This window comes from Scaptodrosophila lebanonensis, unplaced genomic scaffold (assembly GCF_003285725.1).
Source record: "Scaptodrosophila lebanonensis strain 11010-0011.00,11010-0021.00 unplaced genomic scaffold, SlebRS2 tig00001418-arrow-arrow-pilon, whole genome shotgun sequence".
Lineage (NCBI taxonomy): Eukaryota > Metazoa > Arthropoda > Insecta > Diptera > Drosophilidae > Scaptodrosophila > Scaptodrosophila lebanonensis.
In genome coordinates, this window is record NW_022060744.1 from 2,210,788 (window position 1) to 2,234,523 (window position 23,736).

The 23,736-nt window shown below is 36.6% G+C and overlaps 2 protein-coding genes across 5 annotated transcripts; both read left to right on the forward strand.

Annotated features, from left to right (window-relative positions):
• The first annotated feature begins 1,193 nt into the window (after nucleotides 1–1,193).
• On the forward strand, nucleotides 1,194–19,185 carry LOC115633302 (dual specificity protein phosphatase 3). 4 transcript variants are annotated; one of them, XM_030530714.1, is made up of 7 exons: nucleotides 1,194–1,352; nucleotides 1,804–2,070; nucleotides 13,521–13,580; nucleotides 16,413–16,582; nucleotides 17,090–17,218; nucleotides 17,673–17,797; nucleotides 18,725–19,185. In XM_030530714.1, exons 2-7 carry the CDS (start codon nucleotides 2,053–2,055, stop codon nucleotides 18,928–18,930), a joined length of 708 nt encoding a protein of 235 aa, XP_030386574.1. In that variant the 5' UTR covers nucleotides 1,194–1,352; nucleotides 1,804–2,052; the 3' UTR covers nucleotides 18,931–19,185. The 4 variants fall into 4 exon arrangements, with proteins under 4 accessions (XP_030386574.1, XP_030386575.1, XP_030386576.1 ...); XM_030530715.1 differs by having other exon boundaries at nucleotides 1,194–1,401; nucleotides 18,725–18,930; XM_030530716.1 differs by having other exon boundaries at nucleotides 17,700–17,797; nucleotides 18,725–18,930.
• LOC115633301 (probable nucleoporin Nup54) lies at nucleotides 3,673–4,947 on the forward strand. Its single transcript, XM_030530713.1, has 2 exons — nucleotides 3,673–4,685; nucleotides 4,751–4,947. Exons 1-2 carry the CDS (start codon nucleotides 3,758–3,760, stop codon nucleotides 4,798–4,800), a joined length of 978 nt encoding a protein of 325 aa, XP_030386573.1. The 5' UTR covers nucleotides 3,673–3,757; the 3' UTR covers nucleotides 4,801–4,947.
• Nucleotides 19,186–23,736: the final 4,551 nt, after the last annotated feature.

Genomic DNA, 23,736 nt, shown 5'->3' on the forward strand with positions numbered 1-23,736 from the left:
CGCTTTAACGATTCGAGTCATCCGCCAACTGAAACGAAATGAATGACTGAATCATTGCTTACATCAATGGAGCTTCCTTTTATGGACGCTCGAACTTTTTCGTAGGGCGTAGAGGCGTCAAAGCACAAAGCTTATTCAGCAACTGCGCTCTTTGCTGCTGCGTACTATAATGACTAGCAAGGTATAGCTAAACCGTAAGCTGATTCATTGTCGATGCTCTTATAAAAACATAAATAAATCGTTGCATGAAGAATAGTTCCATATTTAAAGTGTGTGTAAACGAGTGAAGGAAATTTAGGACAAAAGAGAGTGTGTTTTTCATTACTTTTCTTATTTTCTTAGAACAGAAAAATGTGGGGGTAAGCACCATGTTAGAATAAAGTTAAAATGTATGGCGTAATACAGGTTTTGTTAACTGGTGCTCTCATCGCGTGACGTAACAATAACAATTCCCGGCGATGTTGCCAACATACTTGTAGACCTTGTTCTTCTCTTTGACAAATCAGGGAGTAACCGCATTCCAGCGAAGGCACAATATTAAGACCAAATCAATCTAACACATTTTCAAATTATTGAACACAAACTTGCCGATTTCGATAAAAATACATTTAATAGGAATTTTAATTTCTTAAATATTAAAAAGCTTAGCTTTATACCACTCGTAGCGTAGTGAGCCGTAAAGAAGTAAAATATACAGCAGACGTTTGTTATCAAATTTTGACCAATCCTAGGTTTTATTCTCAACCGAACCGAGAGGGAGAGCCTCTGCTCTGTACATGACCTACGCGATTCATATTATGAAGTTAATAAATTGCAACCTCGATGGCCATGTCTGCTCTCTTTTCTCTCAATCGCACACTGAACAGCCATTCTCTGCAATTCTTGACATCCTCCCTCTCTACAAGTATTACGTATGAATACAAAAATATTTACATTCTTTTCAGTGGGTGTGTGGCCCTCGAATACCAAAGGCAAAGCTTAAACACGTGCCGTTTGAAATGAAAGCTAAACGACAAAAGCTTTTGCCAAACACTAAACACGTCACAAATAATACCCGCCGTCTAGGTGCCGCCGATGCCGATGCCGACGCCGACTCCGACGTCGCTGCCGATGCGAGCGAGGTGGCCAAAAAGAGCTTTCGGACGCCTACAAAACAACCCCAAAGCGGCTTTGCAAATCAGTCGCAAAAAGTACGTCGCCAGAACGCAAAAAAACACAAACTTGGGCGAAGCAAAGCAAATAAAACGGACAGACCAGATCAAAAAAATTCTATTAAAGAGGAAAAAAATAAAACGCAAGCAAAATTTTGAATTTCCATTTTGTTGCTAATAAATAGTCGGAGCTGTTAAAAAGTAATTATAAAGCCCGTGCAAGATCTCTCAAGTATATGTATATGCATAGGTAGTGCAAAATTTGAAATTATTTGTGAAAATATGCAAATACAATTTTTTTTATTTTTTAAATAGAATCATTTAATATGATGTTGCAAGTGTTGGTGAATGTGTGGCAAACTTTAATGAGATGTTTTTGTTGCTTCTGAATTGTTGTTTTGATAGAGGCGTTAAAGCGTATGTGTCTGTCAGTGTGTGTGTGTGTGCGTGTGTGCGAATAAGGAAGGAACCGAACAGAGGCGCCACCTGTGCGTGGGCGTACATACTACGTACTTATTTACATACATATATAGGTACATATATATGTATATGTACGAGTATGTGTATAGAGGAAGAGTTTTTTTTTGTTGCTGCTGGCTGCTGCTATTGTCTTTCATCTATTATTTATATTTACTCAACACCCAAATGCAAGGTAACCAAACAACAACAACAACAACAACAATAACAGGAAAGCAACGCGTAACGGTAACGGGAGCAACGAACGAAGCAAACGAGACCAAGGAGCAAACCCATCAATCAAGTGTGCAAGGAAGAGGCGCTGGCGAGTGAGTGAAAGCGAGATAGAGAGAGACGCACACGTGGGCTGGTAATTGAGTGAGAGGGAGCCGAAGAGTTTGTGCTAAGTAGTAGAAGAAGAAGGAGGCGCCGCAGTACTACAAAGATGTCATGGAGATATGCGGTAAGTGTGAATGCGTCGCCCTATAACCTCCTTTCGAGCACAAATTCTTATCAATAAGGGCATTATAGATTAGAGTAATCTGTAAAGATTTGTTAAGATTTGTTTTTAATTTGGCCGATCAGCTGTTCGTAGCTGTGTGAAAACACGGCCACACACAATTGATTTGGTGACCATTTTACTTGCAGTATAGTAAAAGGGATAATCAGGACTTTACTATTTAAAGATTTTCTTGTGTCAATCAGCTTTCACCGTTGCTACATGTTTGTGAAAGAAAAAATGCATTGATTTGTCTAGAGATTCAGATTCAGGATTTGATTTTCCGGATCAGCAAAAACGAGCTGTACGGCAAAATATAATCTTAAAACTCGTATGTTTTTTACGCTAAATGCAATATTCTGCAGCATTTGGGAATACCACAAAAGAGCTGATTAAAGCAATCAGCTAACAAGTTTTGACACACTACCCTGACCTCAACCACATTAGCTATGCAGCCCCGGGCCATTGATGCAGTAGGCTGGCAGTGAGAGCCGCTCGACATTTTCTCACATCCACATCCCTATCCACGTCTACATCAAATTCCACCTTCATGGGCATGTTCATGTCCATGTCCTTTGACCTTGGGGGCTTACACACGTGCAACTGTGCTGCTGACCCAAATTTTGCCGTTGGTTAGGTTAGATGCCAAAAACAAAAACACTCACACATGACGCGGACCAAATGTGTGTACAGAAACGTTAAAGACAGGGCCTTCACTTCACATTTAAATGCGCCGCCCACTTCAATGTGCAAAGCAGCGAGTGTGTGTGTGTGTGTGTGTGTGTGTGTGTGTGTGGAGAGGTTGTGCGCCATTTTTCAGCTGCATAGCCAAGCTCTACCTTGCATTTGAGCCTTGGCTTACACTCACAAACACTCAACTTCAAGTGCTACACTGAAAAGAACACGAGCTGGGAAGCTTTATATATTTTTTTCAACAAACCTTATTCGGTGACACTGTTTTTTACTTTTGAGTACCGGTTTTAAAAGTCGGGAACATGCGGGAATATGTGTAGCTTTAAATAATTGCAAAGTTTAAGAAAATTACATTTGAAAAAGTAATCGTGTGCATCTTTCAAGATTGTTTTAAACGGGATTCTTAACCCGCCAATGGTGTAAACTTAGAGATCAAAGTTCAATTTTTAAAGGCCAGCACCACCTGTTTTCAAATAGAAAACATCTTAAATTTTAAAGTTAACATTTAGTATTACCTTTAAAAGCCATTAAGCTATGTTTTTTTTTTTTTTTTAATTCAGCCCGCTTAAGGAGTATATGTACAAGTATTCATTCATAGAAGGGCGAACAAATTGTCCGTTTTTAAAGAGCAAAAGGAAAATAAAAAATAAGGCAATGTCAGGGAGTAACAGTTTTATAGTCAAATAAATATTTTATAAAAAATACTCGATTATATCGCATCGCTACCTTATTAGATTCATGTGTGAATAGGCAACTAGTTTTCTTATGTCATTCCTCATTTATTAATACATATGTATGTTACATTTTATATAGTTTTTTTTCTTAAATTTGAACACAATTAGTTCATTGTCGCAAAAATTGTTATTATTTTATTTGTTCATCTACAATCGTTGCAAAATTTGTTGGTGGAAGAAGAATTCTTTTTGTCCTATAGTACCTATAAATTAAATTATCAATCATGTCCTCTACTCGAGACAAGACATCTGAGTATGAAACGAGCATGCGGACAAAGCGAGAGCTCTTCTTTGGCGACCTTGAAGAGGCAGGGACATCGTCGTCTTCTACCTCTGTGGAAGCGGCTTCTCGTATTTTCGGGCCAAGCCCCACCTTGGGCAATCCAGTTGCTCCAAAAGTAGGGGCCCGATTTGCCGAAAATATACCCACTATGCTGGCACAGCCTAACATGCAGATGCCTGCACTGAATGACGAAAAGATCGCGCATGCTATTTCGAATGTCACCATCTATGGGGATGAGCGTGACAATATTGTGACCAAGTGGAACTATTTGCAAGCTCTCTGGGGCGTTGGTAAGCTCTTCTACTCTTCCTGCGCACCACCCGTCGAAATAATCCAAGCGAACCCTGATAATATGGGTCTGGTTGCACTGAATTTCAATGAAAGGCTCGCTGTCATCGCACAAAGGCAGCAGGAGCTGGTGCAGACCCTGTATATTTTGATTGGCAACAAGCCCCAATATACCGTGAGTGTGGACACGATGAGGGAGCTGGAGAACGAAGGGTGCCAGATGATTATCTATGTAGAGATGACGGATGGCAAGCGTTTATTGTCCACTACGCTGGCCCATTTCCTAACTCAGACAACACTTGAGGCACATCTCAGGAACTTGGGTATTGTGAAAGTTTTCGAGTTGACGCAACCGGATGAGACGCAAGTAAAGAATTATCTGGAGAGCGGGCAGAATAAGCTTAGGGGCCATAAAAGAATACTCACTCCAAAGATCAATTTCCACGATTTAAAACGACGTCTGCAATTCTTGAAACGTGAGCACGAAGATCAGGCGCATCAAGTCGACAATTTTAGCAGTGATCTGGAAAATGTGCAGGCAAAACTTGATGAGGTCGTAACAAAGTTACTGAATCAAAAAGGTAAATGGGCCGAAATCGACCATCGCATATTGCAAATTATGATCAAACAGATCCACTTTCTAAAGGTGACAGCATCGGTGTCGCCCGAACTGAAGACGCTGGTTCCCCAAATTAAAGATATTATTGCTGAGCCCACAGAAATCGAAGAAGAGCTATCTAATGAGTGTAGTAGCTGTGACGAACATGAACTCCTCGAACACGTTGATGATGAGATAGAAATATATGACAAGCTATGTAGCGAAAGTAGTGGCTCTGATGAAGATGAATGCGTCGAACACGATGATGATGAGGAAGATCAGATCAAAGAATTGCTGACCATTCAACAGCAAGGCATAGAGACTTTGAAAGCAATGATCGATAAGGACCTGAAATCGCTGGAAATGATCAAAAACGGAATGACGGAGCTACATCAGACATCAAACAACTCCAAACAAGATAAAATGAGTATGGAGACCAGAAACTAGAAGAAAATATGCTAAAAAGTGTAGCCCGCTTCTTGTAAATTTGTTTTCAGTGCAACTCATATACAAGTAGATAAAAATTTGATTCTCAATGCAAATTTGTTGTGGCCAACGTAAAGTTCAGGGGACATCTCAAATATATGGCGCCTAATGTGGGGCTGTTAAGTCCAAGAAGTGTCTTGAAGTATCCGAATTTGTAATGCTGTTCTATTTTCAAACACATTTTAAAACACATACGGATATGTTAAACTGTGTCAAACTGAAATTAAATTCAAGTGACTTTTCTTTAAAAATGTCGCCTAACCTGGGGCTATTTAGCCCCAAGAGATGTGGTGGAGTTTCACAATTTTTAATGCTGTTCTAAAGACATTTTTTAAACCCACACACGGGTAGGCATAACTGTAGGCTATATTTGGAACATCTAAAATGTCTCAAACAGAATTTAAATTTCGAGTGACTTTTCTTAAAAATATGCCCCCTCAGCCCCAGGTTTAGCCCCAAGAGAGTTTCATAATTTGGACTGGACATACACAGAGATATGTTTACAGTTACTGCAAATACGTTTAATTAGCATTGCGACGTCCATTGTAGGTCAGCTTAAATGTCTTAAACTCAAATAATCCTCAACGAATTGTTTCTCACACACACACACATTGTGGTGGTCAAACCTATTGTGGGCCACCGCCGCTGGCCAGCTCATTGTAATAGGCTTTCCAGTTAAAGCAGATTACTCATACGCCAGCGTGGCCAATTAACTTAATTATAAACTAATTTCGTTGTAACACGGTCAATGGAAAGCACAGCACCTTCAAATCAGAGCGAGAGAAGATGAAGAGGGTCAATAATATTACGCCTCAATTCATTCCATTTTACACTCCCCCCCCTACCTCTCCTCCCCTCAACCCCGCCTATCCATCCAGGCAACGTCACCCTCTTATGAGTCAAGCGTTTGGCATTTTTGCAGCGACTTGGCGATGTCGCATCAATTGAACTTGAAAAAAAAAAAAAATGAAAGAAAAGTGAGCGAGGAGGTGGATGGTGGGAGGTGGCAGGGGAATGAATGGAAAATTAATTAAATAGCTGGCTGGCTTTCAGATTTTTCCTGGCCTGTATTGTTGATGTCGTTGGGGGCAGTCAAGCGAGTGAGTTCTTCTTGCGCTTCTTTGCCATTAGGGCCCCAGTGGCGTTAGGGGGGAGTGGGCAGAGTAATTGGCTCGCTGCGCTGCTTCCGTGTTACGTGCATTAAAATTAAAAAATGTTTTGCGTTTCAAAAGGCATACATATATGTATGTATGTATAAAAAAACCACACACACTCACAACTACATAAAACAAACAAACTATGTACAACAATAACAAAGCGAATTACAAAGCACAGAAGCTTAGCTGAAATGTCAATGTCGTGCTTTGTTGTAGTTGTAGTTGTTGTTGTTGTTGTTGTATATTCTGTTCAGTGTCAAGCCCAGAGCGCTAATTGAACGATCGATAGAAGGACAGGCTGACTGGCCAGCATTTGTACATCTCCCAGCCAGCTGTCTATAGATATAGCAAACATACATACAAGTATATACTCTTACATATAAGGCCAATCCATATAAACTTATACGAGTATGTATGTATACGAGTATGCATATATAGATGTACCTCTCTCTACATACAAGTATATAGTTTATGTATATTTTGACGTTGTGGGCGCGCGCGTCGGTGCTGGCAGCTGTTGCGCTTGATTAAACAAAAAGCATAAGCTTTGCGGCCACTTGAAAGTGTTTGCGATGTTCTATTTTTGAAATTGTTTTTCAAACAATTATGCCCAAAAAAGATGTGACAGATATGAGCAGAGAGCGTATATCAAAAATCGATCAAGTAAGAAGCTGTGACAGTGGGGTAGTTGAGTTGGAATTAATACGATTGATGTCCCATGTTGGACCAAGATACTTGGCCCCATGTTGGGCGCCGTTTTCTAACATTACTGCGATTTGAAACAAGCTCCCAAACAATATTTAATGATGCATAAAAATAACTTATATTACATAGAAAAAAGTAAGCAACCCTTTAAAAAATGTAATTTTCTGCTGGAAATCTTTCCATTTTTGTTTTGTTGCGTAGTTAAAGCATTTACATGTAGCCCCATATTGAGCGGCATTGTGTAAACCAACCAAATGGAGTCTTCAAAGGCTTTCAAAAATGTACACTATATTCCAGCTCAAAATCCTTCCTCTGATTTACTTGACAAGAGAAACGTTTTATTTGAGATCTTCTATAAACAAGCCGTGCTCCACAATATCGTTTGCCACAATTTAGCTAACAGTATGAGTTGCTGTGCCCCCCGTTGGGCGCCATCGGCCACCAGCTGGCAGCACTATAAACTGTACAAATTGTGAAATGGGCAGAGTAACTTGTTTAATAATGTAATCAATTTGATTAATTTGCGCCCGTACCTTATGAAATCGCTATTTATCTTGGCATCACAACAACCTTTCGTTGCAACCTTGCGCCCAAGCAAGCTACTTACTCGTACAAACACATAGTCCCAGACCGCTGTGCATGCCATAAAAGGCAAATTAAAAACTACTGCGCATTAAAATTTGTTTTTCAAATTTAATTTGTTGACTTTTCGTGCAAATGACTTACGGCGACAGTTTTCCGTTGCCAATATTTTGCGTTGTTGTTATTGTGAATAGTTGAATGGGTGTGGGGGGGAAGGGGCCCCCTGTTGGGCGTCCATGCAGCATGTTTATGGGGAATCTGCACGTGATGTCCAATGCGGCGCATAACCATTGAACAATTTTAATAATTGTTTCCATTTCTACCACAACACTATTATTGTTGTTGTTTGTTTGCTTGTTGTTGTTTTTAAGTCGCACACGACTGTCTGTTTAATCAATAAACTTGTCTGCTGCGTCAACATCAACTCTTTTCTTTGCATGTCAATGCATTTTTTGAACATTCCAACCTCGTATGTCGAAATGCGTTTGCCGTTTTGTTTTATAGCCTGTACTATATGGTAATATTTGAAGCGGATATGTATCGTTGAAAGGAAAGGAAGGAAAAGCGAGCGACATAGCTCCCCGTCTATTCATAGGTGTCTTTATTTGGGTGTGAGCTAGAGCTATTTAGTGTAATTTATTTATTTAATAGCTCCGACTTGTCGTGTGATGAACTTTATATGCCCGTCTAGCCAGCCACGTAAATGTTAGAGAGCCCCGAAAAAACTTTGAACATAAAAACCAAGACATTAATAGAAGACAATCAAGTAATATTAACCTAAATGGCAAAAAAATAAAGACTGATAGGAAGAAACAGGAAGGACTATCGCGCATCAGCTGGAGGACAAAAATAAATTTTACTTCAAAGGAATAATTTAACCTAATATTTTTCATACAAAATTCTATCAAATAATTATTTGTAAGTCAATTTTATATTATGATAAAAATTGTGAGTTATGTGAAAACAAATCATTCAAACATAATCTGGATTGATAGCTATGGACTTAAATGGATTTAACATTTTATTAACCATGTCATCAATCAATTTTTCTTTTTAATCTTATAAAAGCTCATGACAAATATGTAGTCGTACAAGTATATGTTGGAGATTATCATAAATTATCGAAACATAGTAGTCTTAGTAGCTATCCAGCTGTTACTATAAATGGATCAAACTTTGGATTTATGTTCATCAATTAAGTCAATTTGAATAACTTGGTTATCAATTAAGTAAACGACATTTTCGACATGCAACAATTTTATAAAATTTTGATTCACACTGACATAGTTTCTACTTTAATTTGATAACAAAAATGTTAGACTATATGGATATTAGAACAATATAGCTATTACTGCCATCGAAAATTATATACGAGTACATATTTAAATTCGTAGTTTATGGCGGAAAATAAAAATATTAACACATTTTTTTTTAACATTTTCTTACGGCAATTCTCTAATTTTTTTTTTTTATGAATTTTAATCATCTTTTTGTTAAAGCTATCTCAACAAAATCGAATGTGTGTTGGTAACTTATAGTATTGTACTGTTTCCTTCGATTTGAACCAAATCGGATAACTAAACTATATCATATAGTTGCTAGTGAAAGATTTGCATTAAAAAAACTGGTGTGCAGAACTCTTTTGTTTATAAATTTAAATATATAGTAGAGCCTAGTTTCAACAGCAATTTGAATGTAATTGTAGGTTGGAATTGTCGCTGAACTTTGCCTTTCCTTTCCAGTTGTTGTTTGTTGCATGTTGGGGGTATTTTTTTTTTTTTTTTTGGAGGCCTTGCCACAAGTGTGCCAATGCCACTATGAGTAGCCCCGATGGACACATATATATGTGCATATGTAGTAGTATGTGCGATAAATTTGATGTGAAAAGTGGCCGCCATTAGCCAAAGTGTGCAACGAAATTAATTACATAGTCGTATATAGGCATGCTGTTCTTCTTCTTCTTCTACTTCTTGGTGTTGTTGTTGCTCTTTTCTCCACCCATATGCTCACACTTGAGTGCTGTGTGGTGTGGTGTGCTAGAAATGTAAAAACATTTTCATTGAAAATTGTTTTTCCGTTTTTGAAAAATTTCATGTTTCGCTTCAAGGCCTTGGAAAATAGCAAGCAAATTTTTATTTCTAAGAATTTACATAGCACATGTGCACATGTGTTGTTGTTGTTGTTGTTGTTGGTCTTCTTCTTCTTCGTACTCGGTCTAGTTGTTTTTATTGCCTCTTTTTTTGAAAAGAAATTATTGTTGTTTTTGTCTCTGTTTGGATGAGCGCAGGACAACAAGAGTTTGTTGCCACCTTCTTGATTGATGTTTGAACTACTTTTGGCCGGCTTGACAAACACTTGGCACACAAAATCTGATTGACACAACTCAGATATGCGCACAAATCTAGGGTGACCAGCTGTCTGTTTGTTTTGATCGAAATGCAATGCTAATTACATACATACAAGTATGTACATATGTATGAGGCTTTACAGCAGACAGTCCACAAATACAAGTATGACTCAAATGATTTGTGAAAGAATGTTTCTGTTGATAGTCGAAAATGTTTGGCATTGTAGCCGAGTAGAGACACGAACATTGAATTAATCACAAAAAGCAACAATAATTGAATGATGAAGAGTTGACAGTTAGACAGACATTAGCCATATAATCCAAATCAAGAATTTACGAATTTTCAAGTGAGCCTTGAATCACTAAGAATTTCACTTTGTTTCGAATAAGCGGGAAGCTGACTGCAAAATAAGCTAAATAGTTAATTAGAGTGAAAGAAATGCGAAATTCGCGTGCTCTTAAGTTGAATTTTCATCCCAAATTTTTAGCTATACTAAAAGGAGTTATTATCATAATTAATTCACTTTTCCATCGCTGAGCAAATTCGTTGGCAAATATATGTATATTTAAAGAATTCAGAATGTAATGCCCTTTTGATTACCCTATAATTTCTTTATGCATAATCGCATACGCCCTGTTGTACGTTGCGTGCTCTGCTCTTTGCCTGCAACAGTTTGCCGCTCGACCTCAGCTGACACAGTTTTGGCCACACGGTCGATGGCAGGAAGTGCAGGAAGCGCTTTGCCAGCAAAATGAAGTTGCAAATAAAACAAAGGATAATGAAATGCATACAACTTATACGAGTCTACTCGTGTATACTATATGGCAAGGCTTCTCGTTTATGCCTAGGGGTTGTTCCTGAATCTGAATTTGCGAACATTCGAATGAGTTTGATTAAAAGTCTCACAGTTACTCACAATTTTATTTGAATGTCTGACCGTCTTGATTTCAAAAACTATGGGCGGTTTTCTTACCAAACGTTATGTTCTAGGCATATCAAGTTTGATTCTACTTGGACAAAATATGTATATATCTAAAGCAATCAGTTGTCTGTTTGTATTTATACTTTTTCCCCTGCTTCTCAGTCAGTTTGTTTGACTGTCTGAACGCTTTGATTCGATAAACTATTATAAACTTTGGTCCCAATTTTTGGGTATACATTCTTCTGAGATCTAATACATCAAATTTTTTTTAAATGCAGTTATAATCATCTGTTTTGCCAATTTGCAGAAACTTTTTTACTAACATTATTATAAAGAACTGTCTGCTTATTGGTTTGACTGTCTGAACGCTTTAATCTCAGATCTATCACAAACTTAGTTTACTTAAATTTTGTGTGACGATTCTTTTGGTATTTAGGCATATCGAGTTAAATTTTAGAGCCCATATACTTGTATATACAAAGATTGGTTTTTGTTCGCTTTGAAAGATCTTTTCGGCCAATTTAATGGACTCATGATATTTTTGAAAATATAAAATATATAATAGACATTATTGTACTTTTATTTTGGATGTTTCGTATCTCGTTGTAGTCTATATTTGTCAATGAAATACAAATATAGCTTGTCGTGACAAAATGTGCGTGATTCATTTTCAGACATTTTGGTGGACATATGTACTAAGTTAATAAACAAAGTAAAGTAATACTATAGCTGAGTTGCATCGCATAAGCTGACCTAATGACGCACTCTGGTTGTACAGTCGAGCACAATGCAGGCTGGCCGCCTGGCTGGCTGGGGGGCAGGTGAGCAAACTAATAGATACATTGCCAGCCATTGAACGCTCTGTTCTATTCGGTTCTATTCTATTCTATCTGCTGAAGGCAGAGCACGTTGTATAGGTTCGTTCGTTCGTTCGTTTGTTGAAACAAATTTAGACACACACCTTAGTAGTGTGTCGGTTTCTGCCAAACGCTAATGATTGAGTTCAGGCCCACATACTATATATACATATGTACATATAGTATGTAGCATGTGTGTGTGTGTGTAGACCCGCGCCCACCTGCGCCCCAAAGTGCGATGTGATTAACATTTAATCATAGAGAGAAAAATATACACGACTGCTTTTGTCGTCGGGAAAGCGATGGTGCTGATGGGGGAGGGGGGAGATCGCCAGCATTTGTGTGGCATGCGGGCTGACTCATAAGCTAAATGCCTAATGGGTCAGCTTAAAGTTTTTCCAAAAACAACAACAAGATTGCCTTAAAAAATTTTCAGTAAATTGTTTTCCCATTTCTTGTTTTTTTTTTTCAAAAAATATTCATTTTTGCTTACTTGCAGTATTTTCACTGCATGCGTATTTTTAGAGACATGTGTATTATGTACTATATATAGATACGGGTATGTACATATATTTGGCCAACACATATGTATTTGAGACAAGGTCAAGGCATCGCCAATAGCCAACACCGAACGTCAAACGCCGACGCCAACGCCAACGCCTTCTGCCCACCTGAGCGCACGGCAACCAAAGAATTTCAAGTTTTGTTTCTTTTTTTTTTTTCTAAGAGCAAAGAGAAGAATTTCAATATTATGTTACCCATAGCTTTGACTCAGGAATTCTGAAATGGGCTAAAAATACGGCAATTACTAGGCAGCAATCACAGGGCATCTCTTCTGATTTTTCGCATTATTTATTCTTCCGATTTAAGTGCCACCGCACGAGTATTTATAACTTTAGATTTCTAGTCAGTAGCACGCTCTTTAAGCAAATTTGTCAGCTTATAGATAACACTGAAGAACTTCTTGATTTAAGGGTATCTGTCTACGGTTTTTTTTAAAATAGTGAATACCCTACCAATCAATTGTATTTGTAAAATACTCTAAAAGTAATAAAATATTAGTTCTTATTGTTAGGATATTATACTTTTTATTACAGTCCTGACTATCACTCACGTAAGTATTTACAAGTTTAAGGTTTTGGGTAAAAAGGAAAGGAAAGTTAGGCCCGATACTACCTTCTTTATTCTGTTTGTGGTTCAGTGCTTTCCCATAACTGCTCTAAGAACTTTCGAATCACAATTCAAAGCTAACAGTGGTTTTATTGTAGTCCTTTTTAGCCACAATTTCGCCCCACTTGTGGGCTGAATTGCATGAAATTAATAAATTTTTTTTAAAATAATTATTGATGTTGATAAAAAACCGATTAATAATTCTTGTTGAGTAATCAGCATATGAGAAAAGATAAAAAGAAACCGAATGTGTTTCAACCATAACTGTAAAATACATTTTAAATAAATTTGGATGAATATTCCTTTTGAGTAAAATCTTTGACAAAATTTGTTAATATCATTAAGAGTGAAGGCAATACTTATCTGTTTTAGTTTACAATTTTATCCCATTTGTGGGTTGAATTTCCATCAAATTATTATTTTTTCACACATGTAAAGTTAAAGCAGAGATAAGCCCAATATTTGCAAATTATACACAACATTTGTACGCCTATTTGAATGTGAAGTCAAATCCTATTCAATAAAATGTTTAAGTTTTCCCTTAGTTATATTCTTTATTGATTTGTATTTGTATTGCAAACTCATTTTCAGCTTCTCACCGACAGATACAGCAGCAGCATTGGTGATAGATACAGTCCCCACTACTATCAGGTTTGTGAGCTTTGTGTCCCATTTAATTGGTCCATTGTCTCAAAAGCAGAAAGCATGTGCGCTCACCTGTTTATTGTTTAACATATCCGCTTGCTCGTTGACATAACAACTACAATTAAAAGTTGAAATTTGCATAATTTAATTGCATTATACTAAAACAAGTAAGGCTGCCAATTGCCGCCATTTTTGTGAACATTTTTCTAGCATGACAGACAAAGCTCTTTAAGGCAATTTCTAGATATAGAAAATTATGGCAAAATATTCCACATAGAACTAAATCATTCTTAATTTTTTGGAGCTAATAATTGGTGACCATACATACATAAGTAGTATCTATGGTATATTTTTGGTATCTCATGTTTGCTTCAAAGTCCTTACAGACTGTGCTCTTTAAAGAAAAATCAAGATAATTTTCAGAATTTTATCAGAAATATTGGATTATTCTTGTTACTTTCGTGTTCTTCAAGGTTTCAAAAAATCATTTAAACAATAATCCACAGTCGATAAAGGAGCACTGCAGAGTGGCACAGTGGTTAAAATGAGTGGGTTTTGCAGATCATCAATTTAATTCATTTTATTTATTTAGTTAAGGGAGTTATCAGTGGTATAAGATATACATATAGGTTTATACATTTTAATATTATTTATACAATTTACATTATTATTATTTTCATAAAATATTGTGGTAGATTTTTTTGTTTGTTTTTTTTTTTTTTTTTGGGTTTGAGAGGTTTTAGGTAGTGTTATTATTAGAGAGGTATTTCATTTGTGGGCTTGCTAGTACGGGACATTCAATTAGTTTGTGCTCGATATTTATCGTGGTATTTGACATAATGGACAGAATTTGAAGATGTTTGAGTTTGAGTTTTGGTTTGTTCCAGTCATGATAGTTCTTGGATGTTTGACTTATTAGGATTTAAAAACTTATACCAATATGCTGGTTTTATAAAATTTATTTACGTCATTTATATCGAAGTTGTTGTTTTAAATATTTCTTTTAAGTAAACCGAAAGCTGGTCCCTAAAAGCATGCAGCTCTCATTTCTACGTAACGCGAAATACCCGCTTAATTAATCCCAAATGTATTTAAGAAAAATAAAAAGTTACATTTTATTTGTGTGGTTTTATTCGAATTTGAAACCACTGTGGCAGCATCTCGTGGCCTTTGCCGCAGATCAAAACGATTTCAAATCACATGCTGCCCGACAAAAGACTTTTTTATATGTCATACTTATTTGCCATACCATGTATGCAGGCACACAAAAATATGTTAGATAGATGTATAAATATGTATATAATATATACAAGTATATAGGCTATAGATCAGATCACCAACAATAGATCAGCGGAAAATGTGAAAGAACTTTTGTGTGACGACTTTTCATTTCGTTTCGTTCAGGGTCGTATGCCAAGGCGAAAAGCAAAAGTTTTTTCTTTTTTTGACAACAACAATTTATAATTATATAGTATAGCAGTATTTAAAAAAAAGGAAAAACGAAGAGGAAAAGAAATCTCTCTCTCTCTCTCTCTCTGTGGAATGTTATGACAAGGCAGACGAACTAAAAAAAGTTTTACTTTCACTTGCGCCGCAGTTTAATGTTGTCCTTGGAGCCGGCACTGAGGGGAGAGGAGAGGCGGTGCTGAGTAAATATGAAGCACACTGAAGGATGAGGGCACGACCTTCGCCTTTGCCATAAATCTGCGGCCCTAGCTCAGTTTAATTTAATTTTTCTATATATGTATGCATATATATATTATATACTTGCATTTTATTTTTTCCTTTTTTCTGTATAACAATAATTTCGACGTTTTTGGCAGCCTGCAAATAACAAAGGCCCCAAGCGACCAGTAAATACTCTATAATGTCTAGAGTTTGATGACTTTTAGGTGATATGATAAAGTTAGATGTGAGCGGATTTGCTTGGCCATGAGACTTTGTGAAAACTACCTATACATTTTCGGGCAAATAAAATTAAATGATTCGGTTTATACTTTTGCTTTTGCCGAGGCAATAAACTTGAAAAGACATTGAACAGTATTGTTTGGCATTAACTGAAAATTAAAGCAATGCAATTTTAAGAGGAAGCTTCGAAAAACAACTGAGAATTTTTGCTTTGGTCCTTTTATGGTCTCTGAGAATTAGCCTGACAGAACTCTTTCGCTAAAGTTCTCTCCGTTGTCTCTATAGCATAAATAAGACCTTTCTACGTTGTCTCTGTAAAATATTTTAGACCCATACGAGCATTGGAAGGATATTTGTAGAACATGAATGCTCCTTATTCGACTTTATATACAAATATGTTTGGAACTCCAAACTAACGTCCTCAAAACTTCCAATGTGAGTTCGCCTTACCTTCCATGATCTATGGGTAAAGCTTTCTCTTCCATCTGAATTACATATGTATATTATTAGGAAATGTATCTACCCTTTTAGACCTTAGGCGAACTTTATGACTATAAATAATTGCCACAGGCAATGCTGTTGCCAACAGAAAACCCCCCCCCCCCCCAAAAAAAAAAAAAAAAAAAACCCGCCAAAATTGAAAGAAGAGGGGCGCAAAATTTACATTTGCGTTCTGGCCAAATTGCTTGCACATTGGGGCGCATGTAAACATGCCGAAAAGTGCAGAACAATGGCTTCGCGCCTGACATACAACGAGAACTAAAGTGTAGTCACATGTCCTACACAAAATGGCTGTCAATGTCATAGCCTTTGTGCCAGCCAAGCTGTCGCATTGGCGCCCAACGTGGGGCCCGCCACATACATACTCGAACATTGCCACTGATTGTAAATCATGATGTTTTGACGTTCTCTTTACATTTCCATTTGCAGTCACCCAGCCGCCTGGAGAATTCTGAACAGACCACAGGACGTCAGTTGCAGCGCGTCCTGCACTACTCTATGGCTCCATGCCGAACATTGCCGGGCCTACGCCGATCCGAGTGTGCCATACACGATGTTGACTGTGATGAAGTTTATCCGGGCATCTACATAGGTGATGCGTAAGTATTCATCATGCAAAGAGTTTCCAAATCTACAGAGAATCAAGTTTGCAGTTTCCCCTTTTTAGACATAAAAATGCGGGGAAATGCCTCAACTGACAATTAGTATATTTAGATACAAAATATTAAAAAGATGTCATACATGCTCAATAAATATTCATTCAAAACTAGTGACGAAATGATAATTAAACATTTATGCAATGAGCTTTTAGTCGGAATACGCGACTAAGCTGACTTTTTATGAACCTTTACTGGAGATACATACAAGTAGTGTTTAAAATGAATTATTAATTCAAAACTAGTGGCGAAATGCCATTGGGATATATGTTCTATAAAATTTAATTATGACATTGTGATTATTTTGTTGTTTGCGTAACGTTTCTAACTATAAATGATTGACTAGCTCCAAAATTCGTTGTGCTCAGTTCCTTAAAAGTTGTGTTATTCTCTATAGATTTTAGATGACACTCTCTACCACTGCTAACGTCCTAATTGTTTTTTTCACAGTGCGGCAGCAAAGAATAAAACTTATTTGCGTCTGATGGGCATCACACACGTCCTGAATGCCGCGGAGGGCTGTCGTTATGGCCAGGTGGATACTGGGCACAGTTACTATCGGGATATGCCAAGCATTAGGTAAGTGTGTAAGGCACACAGCTCCAGAACAATTACGAATGCAACAATAAAGCATAAAAGTCACAAAACAGCCCACGCTCATCTACGTTTATGATTATTGCAAACGAGCGGCTCATTTTGATTTTTAGTATTCATTAGTTCCCTTTGGATTATAAATACTTTTATTTTAAGCACTCAAAATTCCAAATTTTTTTCCAATCTCTTATTTCTCACACTCTCACGAACACAACAACACTCACGCACATCGTTTGTCTGCTGTCGTCTCTCGTCTCTCGTTCGCCATCTCTCCCTCTCTCGCTCTCTCTGTAAATATGCACTCTCTCTCACATACTACGCATCATGTGCACCATTCGCCATTTCACTCTGGCCAATTGCATTGTTGTTGCATTGCTATGTGCGGTGTTTTGTGTCGAAAAAAAAAAACAAAACAAAACAAAACAAAAACTATGTGTAGACGGAAACATAAGGAATGCCCTTTTAGGTATATGGGATTCCCGATGATCGATGCCCCCACCACAGACATCTCGCGTTACTTTTATGTGGCAGCCAAATTTATTGACAGCGCCATCAGCAGCGGCGGTGAGTATCAAAACTAACCTGATTAATGTTAATCTTTTAACTGGAGATATTAAAAGCTATTTAAAATCCTGCTAGATAATACTTGTTGATGCCACAAGAAAAGAACTTTATGAGCACGCTAAAATATAAATTGTTTAAGTTAATATTGGAGATATAGTTACCAAATAGTACACACATTTAATTGAATATTAATTGAAGCTAGTGACGAAATGCCGCTGTGAATACTGTATTTAAGCAAAATAAATTAATTAACTAATTAAAGACGGTGAAGGTAATTGCCTTCCTCTCTTGATACGTAAACCTGAAAACTAGTGACGGAAAGTCAGAACTGAGTTCTAAGAAGAAAGAGATATGAGCTGCAACAATGGAGCAACATGGGGTATACTATAGTTTTCATTATCAAGCTAGTGACGAAACATGTTTGATTATGCATTCAACAGGAATTGTATTCGAATTCTATTTGATATTTTATCTGTTTGTATAAGTTATATATGTCGATTATTTATGGTATGCTTATGAAGATTTAGCTAGTGACGAAAACATATTGTAATAATGAGGTATAGTTTTCATTATTAAGTTAGTGACGAAACATGTTTAGGAAATGTATTATATTTCATGACAAATTCAATTTGATATCATATCCACTTGTATGAGTTATATAACCCGATTATCTATGAATTTCTTCTGACGAAAAAATATTGTAATGAGATATAGTTTTCATTGTTAAGCTAGTGATGAAATATGTTTGTTTAAACATCCAACTATAATTGTATTTTATCTATTTGTGTGAGAATATACCACGATTATTTATGGTATGCTTATGAAGATTTAGCTAGTGACGAAGAAATATTGCAATACTGACTTTTGGTATCTCCTCTTTCTTACTCTCGCTGTCTGCTCGAAATACTAATTACCTCGTACTTGCAGGCAAAATCCTGGTGCATTGCCTGGTGGGCATGTCGCGATCGGCCACCTGCGTCCTGGCCTATCTGATGATCTGTCGCAAAATGTCTGCCGTCGATGCGATACGCACGGTGCGCATGCGTCGTGAGATTCGTCCCAACGATGGTTTTCTGCAACAGCTGGCCGACCTGGACATGGAGTTGAAGCGCAAAAATTTGTATCCCTACTAAGAGGCACCCGCAAACCATTTAACAGAAGTACTTGTACACCAACACAACCAAAGATACTCCTCCACACACACACATACACACAAAACAAAAATAATAAGCTTCGTGTTATATAAATTAAGACCCGGAGTTCCACGTAAAAAAAAAAACAACAAGAAATCGAAACAGATGGAAACGAAAACCCCAACCAAACCAAATCAAAACAAACTTGTTGTATAGAATATGACAAATACACACAAATATATATATATATATATATATATATATATATATATATATATATATATATATATATACACAGACATTTACACACGAGGCGTTGTTCTAAACTATTTATATAAAAAGCTAACTAACGACTTAACGGTAACTTGGTCTTCTCCTTGCCCAGGCGGTTATTGAATCGCCCCAGGCACAGTGGTAAACAAATAAGCGAAACAACAAAATATTATGAAAAACTGTAAACTGTATAATCGCAGCAAAGCAAATGGATGGGCAGTATATATAGTAAAGTGCCAGCGTAGTTGAGTAAGTCAGTGAGATCATAATATACCCTTTTTTTTTGATACACATACTATAGTATATACATACATATACTGTATATAAAGGCGCTACTTTCAAGTAACTCCGCACAGACACACACACACACACACACATAGCGACCTTCAGAATCGTCTAGCGATTCACAGCAAGTGCATCCTAAATTGTAAAACAACAATCTCTGATTCTGATACATACATACATATGTATATGTACTACTATTTATAGATGTTATGTACGAGTATATACCTTTACATACATACATTTGACTAACATGACATGTTTTTTATACGCAAACGTTATGGTTTATGTTTCTCCTCTACACACCCCTCCCCTCCCCCCACCATCCGAACACCCAAACACTCACCCCTCACAGAACCCATAAAACCGAGCTGAAACAAGGAAATTACTAAGAAAAACCAAAAACCAAACAAGAATTGATGAAACAATGTATAGTTAAAGAAAAATTATATATACTATATATACACTGCATATACACTGATATATAACTGTGTGCTTGTGTATATATACATACATACGACATGAGTTATATACATTTATTATATATACACATATTATATATATACATACATATATATTCAACTATTGTACAATGAAATAGCAAAGCTAACGACGATGAAAGCAAAAGCAAAAACAAAAACAAAAAAATGAAATTCATATTTTCTAGAACATGTATAAGCAAAAAAAAAAAAAAAAACCAGAAGAGAGTAAGAAAGAAAAACAAAAAACAACAACAACTAAAAAAACTAAACTAATGCTTAAGAAGTGATTAATAAAAAATAAAATAAAACAACCAACAACAACAAAAAACAAAGACTACATATCCGTACGTCTCTATTGAGCCCATCTTTGGTTTCATTTGCTTGCTTTATCGGAAGTCTCCAGATCTCCCCCAGATTCCTTAATTAAGAGCCGCATATCGGTCTAATTAAATGATTTTCATCAATAAGATTAACTGCTTCCTAGCTGTCTAGAGAGCTCTCGGCTTAAATATGCTCAGACAGCTTATATATTTTACTTCGCTTTCACTCAATTAATCAAGTTTTCATTGAAACTAATAGCATCTCTTTCTTTTCAGAATTTTGATTTGTTTGCAGATAAGCTTTAATCTTTAGATAGAGATTTTATTGTTTGTTACGGTTTGACGTTAAAAATTACATTTTTGCTTAGAATCCCTCGAGATCAGCCTCCAGAGAGCTTCTATTTGAATACTCTTGTAAACAATTCATCAAAATTTTAAGCAAACGACGAAGTTTTCATTTATAGTATAATTGTATTACTTCTAACTTTTAAAGAACATTAACATTTAAGGGAAATTATTTGTATTCATAGTTTGATTGAACAAAAGTAATAGATATGTAAATATTACATTTAAGCTGATTTTTTAGCTACCCAATATTTTCAGAATATTGTAAAGTAATCATTATTTCAATCACGATTTGACTAAAAATGTAATTTTATCAAATTGGTTCTGATCTTGACAGCTTAGAGATTTTATTTTCATTTGTTTTATCCTTTCCATATAAAGTTGTTGGACAAACCCTACTTTTAGAAATTTTAGACACCCTACAGTGTAGACTTTAAAGAGAACAAATTAAGAAATATAAGCAGTCTTAGCCTTTGAAGTTTACTTAAAGTGTTAATCTTTAGGAAATCTTGCAAAACGGAATATTCAATCGCTCTAAGACCCAACACAAAAAATTATAAATTCGAGTCTTAATTCTGTTGTTTACTTTTTCAATTTATTTCTAAATAGTTCCTCCATAATACATTTCGGGCTCTGCTATACCTATGTAAATGATTTCGCTGTATGCTAAGTTATAGATTGTCTTTTGGTTTCCAATATCTCCAAGCTCCGGCAGGTATATTCCGCCCCACATATGAGCTTAAACCTCAAATGGTGCTCTCTAACTAGAAATTTCTCAAATCGCGCAAACTACACCACTACTCCAATTCATCTTTCAGATATGTTCGAAAAATCGACTTTGAAGCCAGTCGAATAGAAATCAAATTACCTAAGACCCCTATTTGCCCCACTTGGGGGTTAGAATTCAATAAAGCCCCATTTTAGTATGCTTCTAAACCTTGAAAGCAAACGTTCTCCAGTAGTTAAGAATTAATTATTAAGGCCACAAACATGAACCCTTCAAGTGTACTTTTTCTAGTTTTTAACGATATTACAACTACACTCAATAACTCATTTCAAATAATCGGAAATGGTTTTACGTGGAATTAGGATTTTGTCTAAAAAATGTATTAATTCATAGAAGAGACGTTTTAATGTTGTGACCCATGTGGGTCTATTTTTTGAACCGTATACCATTACTAAATTTATACTAATACACCCCGTACACGAAGGATAGTCTAAGCTAAGCATCAGAACGTGGGAGACGAATAGTCCATTCGACCGTTTGTTCCTCTGTTCGACAGTATGAACGTCGAGCTCTGCTAAACTATAAAAGCTAGGGGCACTAAACTTGGCATATACATAGACTTTCATTATTCATATAAATCATCCTTATTTTGCCCATCATTATTTGCACCGATCTGTGGAAAAATGACTCCTAATACGACCGCTCTTTAATTTGGAATACGTCAGCAATTCTGGTATTTATGAGTATTAAATAGTACCCCATGATAATCTGAAGTTTTATTAAAATCGGTACACTATTTAGCTGCCATAGGGACGATCAATGTACAAATTATTCTTAGTATCAAAACCTTGCTTGTTTAATAAGATAGTTTGGGCCAATCTGAAAAACAGGGGTATTTTTCATTTTGTCTCATCATAATCTAAAGCATTATCAGAATCGATAAGTTGTATCATACAGCTGCCATCGAATTATTAAAATCGGTTGACTATATCATATAGCTGTCAGAAGAGTGACAAAGTCAAAGATCGTCTCGTTCCACTCGTTCTTGATTCGCCGCCTGTTTCAAAAACTATAAATAGGTTGGGAGACCTCTCCGGGATCTACTATATTGCCTGCTAGAGTCGCAGGTATTGGCCATCTTGTCAGCAATATGCAAATGCTTGCTTGCCAGTAATTTGTTTGTGCCAACAACACTTGCTCTTACCTCTGAGCCGAATGGTTTGAGCTGTGGAAGGCGGTGAGGGTTTGGGTTTGGGTGAGGGTTTGGGGCGCAGCTGTGGATATGTATGCACACTATTTGCTGAGCTCAGGCTTACAAGGACAATTATAACTACCCCTACGATGTGTCATCCACACACATACGTTTGTATCTATGTGTGTGTGTGTGTGTGTGTATTCTAATTATTTAACTCTTTTGCAGGAGCACTGTCCCGCTTAATTCCCCGGCAGCACACAGATGAAGATTAATTACCAGTAATTCGTAACATTTTTCATACTTAGAAACTCCAGCCCCCATCCCATCCAGACGCGTACCCCGCAAAGTGGTTGCACGTGGAGCACAACTAACTATATTATTAATAATAATAATAATAATTGTTTTCTCTACCTCTCCCCCCACCCGCTCCTAAAACACTCACATGTGTCACAACAACCGGCAGGGCAGTCGAACTCCAACTCCAGCCCTAATCTAAATGTGTTTTGAAAAATGATTTTTGGCAGCTTAGCCAAAAAAAAAAAACAAAAACAACACAACCAACACAAAAAATAAATAAACAGAGAAAAAATAAAAACCAGCAGCATTTTTTCGGGCATGAGAAACTAGTTTAACAATTTGAACTATTGCCCTGCTGGATGCCGACATCGTTACCACAACTGCCGACTTCGCCTTCTGCCTTTTGCCATTTGACCAGAGACCCAGACCTAAAAAGTGTACGTACATAAGTATTACTAGAATTGTTGTTGGTGTTGCGCGCGTTTTAACGACTTTTTACGACTGCTACCTGTTGGAAATGTTCCTCTTCCATTTCGAAACCCATACCCTAATCTCAATGGCCAGCTAGCAGGTACATTAGTCAACTGCCGCGTCAAGCAATGAACGATATTTCTATTTATCAACATCTCATGTTAATATGTGCATGTTTTGATCTGTTTGAAGGTATGATCGTCAATATTCTAGAGTATCCAGATGCAAGTCCAACCCAAACTATATGTAAGCACACCTCTGACTTGTGTACGAATGAAGTTTGTTTTAGATGGTCAAAAATAAAAACCTGGATGGTCAACACTCGTCTATTACATTCCATTAGTTAACTGAAGCAATGAACGATATTTCTATTTATCAACATCTCATGTTAATAATGTGCATGTTTTGATCTGT